Source organism: Rhynchophorus ferrugineus, unplaced genomic scaffold (assembly GCF_030347505.1).
Source record: "Rhynchophorus ferrugineus isolate W39M unplaced genomic scaffold, kcgeb_rfMv2 rfM4, whole genome shotgun sequence".
Taxonomy (NCBI): domain Eukaryota; kingdom Metazoa; phylum Arthropoda; class Insecta; order Coleoptera; family Curculionidae; genus Rhynchophorus; species Rhynchophorus ferrugineus.
In genome coordinates this window covers 13,047,226-13,051,884 of record NW_027472583.1, presented here as the reverse complement: position 1 = coordinate 13,051,884, position 4,659 = coordinate 13,047,226, and the positions used below count along the sequence as shown (strand labels likewise).

General features: G+C 34.7%; 2 protein-coding genes across 3 annotated transcripts; both read right to left on the bottom strand.

Moving 5' to 3' along the window:
• LOC143195256 (ATP-dependent DNA helicase Pif1-like) lies at positions 1-953 on the bottom strand. Its single transcript, XM_076402249.1, has 2 exons — positions 814-953; positions 1-751 (listed from the first exon to the last, which is right to left on the bottom strand). The coding sequence occupies exons 1-2, from the start codon at positions 824-826 to the stop codon at positions 117-119; spliced, it is 648 nt and encodes a 215-aa protein (XP_076258364.1). The 5' UTR covers positions 827-953; the 3' UTR covers positions 1-116.
• Positions 954-1,794: 841 nt separating this feature from the next.
• Positions 1,795-4,311, bottom strand: LOC143195255 (uncharacterized). 2 transcript variants are annotated; one of them, XM_076402248.1, is made up of 4 exons: positions 3,677-4,311; positions 3,122-3,392; positions 2,897-3,064; positions 1,795-2,794 (listed from the first exon to the last, which is right to left on the bottom strand). In XM_076402248.1, the coding sequence occupies exons 1-4, from the start codon at positions 4,175-4,177 to the stop codon at positions 1,929-1,931; spliced, it is 1,806 nt and encodes a 601-aa protein (XP_076258363.1). In that variant the 5' UTR covers positions 4,178-4,311; the 3' UTR covers positions 1,795-1,928. The 2 variants fall into 2 exon arrangements, with proteins under 2 accessions (XP_076258363.1, XP_076258362.1); XM_076402247.1 differs by having other exon boundaries at positions 2,897-3,392.
• Positions 4,312-4,659: the final 348 nt, after the last annotated feature.

Genomic DNA, 4,659 nt, shown 5'->3' with positions numbered 1-4,659 from the left:
GGTATACGATGTTTTTTGTTTGATTACCTGGCGCATAGATAAACAAATCTGATGGTTTTCCAACACGGGAACAGGCAACATACAATTGACCATGTGAGAAACATGGGTTTTCTAGATTAATACCACAAACACTTAATGATTGCCCCTGGGACTTGTTTATAGTCATAGCAAAAGCAAGCCGTCAACATGTCTATAGGAAATTTGCCATTACCAATGTCAATGAGTTGTTTAGAGAATATGTTTCCAGATTGGTCATTTTGCAACTCGACACGCATATTCTTGCTTAAATGAAGTACTTTAACATGTTTCCACAAATTGGAGGACTTTAGACATGCATTGAGTTCATCAGCTGGCGTTGATCGTGGAATCACTGGCAATGTTTGACGAAAATCTCCTGCTAATAAAATCATTGCACCACCAAATCGGTTATTATTGCTACGTAGATCTTTTAAGGTTCTGTCTAAAGCCTCCAAAGATTTTTTATGTGCCATCGTGCATTCATCCCAAACAATCAATTTACATTGCTGCAAAACCTTTGCCATTGCAGAGTTCTTCGAAACGTTGCAGGTTGGAGTTTCATTGCTTTGCATATTTAATGGCAATTTTAGTGCTGAATGGGCTGTTCGACCACCTTCAAGCAAAGTTGCTGTGATTCCCGACGAAGCGAGTGCAAGTGCAATTTTATTTTGTGAGCGAATTGTTGCTAATATTAATGAAATAAAAAAAGTTTTTCCTGTACCACCAGGTGCATCTAAGAAATAAATCCCTCCAGTTTCATCATTTGTTACTTTCATAAGAGTTTCAAATACATACTTCTGTTGTTCATTTAACAGTGGAAGATTTGTTTGAATTTATTCTTTCAAAGCGTTGAGATCATACAGTCTTTCTCGATGCAACTCTTGGTTAAAAGCGTCATGCATTGGAGGATTAGGCGCGGTCAGGCCTAATTGAATTAATAGTTTGTTTGACATTATCAAGCACATGTCCTCAATTGAAATCAATGCTTCATTGTAAATTTCTTCACTGATTTGTATATTTGGATTTCCCATTCTATTCCGTATTTGATACAAAATATCATCACACATATAATCTTTGTACTTGATCCACAAATCAATTGGGTTTGATGGGAAGCATGTAGATATGATTATAGAAAACAATGTTCGTATTTGATGAGCGTGTGATGATATTACAGCATCATTGAGAGTTTGATCCCAATGAGCGTTAATTTCAAGCAATTGCAAACGTTGACAGGCTTCTCTGTAGGATCCACACAATTCATCATCAACATTTCCTAACTATTAGAATGATGTTGGGCCACGTACATTGACTAATAGCAGTCGTAAATAAAAACATTCATCATTGCTTGGATGTACTGAATAAATCCGGCCAATCGCATCGGTGGAATATACATCTGTATATCCTGGAACTGGTTTTCCTTGTTTCCGTCGTATAAATCTCCTTGAGGATTGATTCCAGGTATAATATTTTGGCATTTCAGAATATAGCAATGTTTGTGCGAAATCATCGTTTTGGCATGTCTCAAAAAAACTGGTTAATGTAGTAGATGGTGGCTGAGCAGCTCTTTGTACTGCGTTCTGTGCTGTAAAATACACTCTTTGTCCATTTTCTAAATGCACAGCTAAGTGAACAACAGAAGGGTGTCTCTCATGAATAGGAAAAGAAAATATTCGCCAAACTGCTTCATTACTACTGACATAGCGGCCCATTTGGTATTGGGTAACTTCATCATTAGAATTCTCTGCACCAATTTCAATCACAGCCATATCACTCCCTTTGGTTACATATTTGCAAATGTATTTAATCGATTTCACTGAATGGCAAGATTCAACGTTGATGTGTGCTTTGAATGTCTTTGATAAAATGGGTGAATATGGAACAATCCAACGATTATCTATTTCAATATCTTGTTAATTTAATTTGACAATTGTTGATTTTCCATTGTCTGCTGTCGATCTGCGACGATACAATGGATAACCGTCATTACCAGTAATTGTTTCCGATATTAATGTCCGTGGATATCGTTTTGAACATTTACCATCCATCATACACGGTGAATTTTGATTAAGAGTTCCACAGGGACCATGTATCATGTTTTTGATAACTACCTCATGCAATCCAGGATCTACTTGTACATTAGGGATTTCAGCTGATATCACTGCATCAACTTCATTTGGCCTTATCTTTTCAACCAACCAAATCAAAATGTGTGCATGTGGCAATCCTCGTTTCTGCCACTCCACAGAATACATCCAGCAGCGTGTCTCACCAAACACATTATGTTTTACGATGAAATTCATTAAAGATTTCAACTTTTGTCTAAAGACTCTGGCTGTAATATCATGACGATCAATGGATGATTTCCCAGGTAATAACTCCTGCTTAATTTCTATCCATTGCGGATTGCATGTAAATGTGATGAACAAATCTGCTGTACCATAATGACGAACATACGACATGGCATCTTGAGCATATTCGTGCATATGCCGAGGGCTTCCGATGTATGTTGCTGGAAGAATAGTCATCCGACCGACATTCTGTGCATTTCCATCAGTATTAATCGCATCTCGAAGGTGAATATACTCTTCAGATCGGAGTTTGGTTTGATTCAACCTGATGAATGTTAATCTCTCCGTTTCAATTTTAACATACATGTCATCAACATATTTGTGATATAATCGCCGACATTTCAATATGTGATTATCTGCATTTTCCCGAATCATTAGGCGGTATGAATAATAGTTCATTGAACTGACTTTTTTGTTGGTTTCAGAACCTGTAAACAGATTTTGTTTTAATAACATTCAAATATAAAATTAAAATACATAATATAGTGACTGAGATATTATCGCCATAGCTAAACTAATATTTTAGTTACCTGTAATGGGATTTATCATTTTTATTGATAAATCGTAGCCATCTTCACCTTGCCAAAATATAATGGGATATTGCAGTGCATCATATGAGCGGTGTGTTTCCTTTATAGGTTGTAATTGAAAATTCCGACGATGTAAAACAATATCACGGGATTCCAAGTTTTCTCCAACTACAACGATAGCAACTTCATCAATAGTTGGTGCATTAAAACGTCTTGTATGTTGACCTGCAGGTGTTTTATCAGCTCTGATTACAATTTTGTGATTATCGGATGGCATCAGATCCAGGGCAGTTTTAAACAATATAATCAATTGATTGTGTTGATGAAATAAAGTTTGTAATTGTTCTACAATAGACCTTTTTACTAAATTGTTATGTGCACAACGCAGATCAATTTCTTGTGGTGAATTGCCCATAAAATAAATTTGCAGGAATTTGTTGTCGCTATCTGACACTGGTAACAGTGAACCTGCTCTGTGATATATTTGCCCTTGTATCTGTAAATAAAAAAAATATTATGGTGTGGTATAAATTAATGGATTGTCAATGATCAAACTTAAATAATATTTGATCTTAAAAAGTATATATTTAGTTTTAACTAATATCTATCAAATATAAAATATAATAAAAGTGTCACTGAAACTGAATCACCATATAATATGATGACTAAGTGATATATTTCGTAATGATTAAGAAATTGAAGATTAGTAACACATCTTAACTTTGGTGACAGAAAATTTTGTTCGCTAAAATAATTATGAGTAACTGCTATAATACATACCTTGAAAGTTGGCATAAAATTTTCCCGAACTGCATTTGTTGCCCCAAATGAAGTCATTTGAAAGCAATTGTTATATTGTTGAATATGTGTCAAAAAGTGTATAGAATCTGTTCCTATTCCTGAAACCAATGAGTACAATGGTTCTGGTGGTGGATCCAATTGTATCAATTTCACTTTACCATTTGCGCAACACAATCCATTGGCTTCGTTTTTGTATTTTAATGCCTTACAGTGTGAGCAAACCAAGTTCATAGAACCAATAACAACACATTGGTAGTTACTGCAGTCAATTGACACATCGTAACTGAAAGCAGCTGGATTCAAACTTGCGCGATTATTAGTTGAATGTCGCGCTCGCGCTTCACGCGTTTGTGATATCCGAATTCTTTCACGTTCATTTCCGTCGTCACGTTCTTGTGCAGTACGATTAGATCGGTAATTAGCTTGGTTTATAGCATTTCTGGTTCTTCTACCTAAATTGCTTCGTCTTATAGGAGGCATATCAAATATAAATTATTTTTTCACTAATCACGAACTAAACAAACACTAACTAACTAAACACTCTGCACAAAACACGATATACGAATTTGTTTCGTGTATCACTTGACAATTCATCTGTCATCTGTCAAAAGTCATCTGTAACAGACAACTTTTTTTTTTTTAATTTGATATGACTTGAACTCAAATCCTTTTAATCCGTACGAATTGTTTTATTTATTTAAAATTTTTTATTTGTTTAAAATTTAATTCAAATTTTAAATAAATAAAACAATTCGTACGGCTTAAAAGGATTTGAGTTCAAGTCATATCAAATTTAAAAAAAAAAGTTGTCTGTTACAGATGACTTTTGACAGATGACAGATGAATTGTCAACTGATACACGAAACAAATTCAAACAAAAAGGGCTATTTTTAGGGTTTTTCCAGCAATAATTCTAATTTTTCTCGCCGTAAAAACCATCCCTGAACTTCAACGAACATTTT

Excerpts from the sequence above, each read along its gene's own strand:
- LOC143195255 (XM_076402247.1), bottom strand. The coding sequence starts at position 4,177 with ATGCCTCCTATAAGACGAAGCAATTTAGGTAGAAGAACCAGAAATGCT. Across the intron at positions 3,393-3,676 it reads ATTTTATGCCAACTTTCAAG|ATACAAGGGCAAATATATCA; the intron begins GTATGTATTATA and ends TTTTATTTACAG. Across the intron at positions 2,795-2,896 it reads AATGATAAATCCCATTACAG|GTTCTGAAACCAACAAAAAA; the intron begins GTAACTAAAATA and ends ATCTGTTTACAG.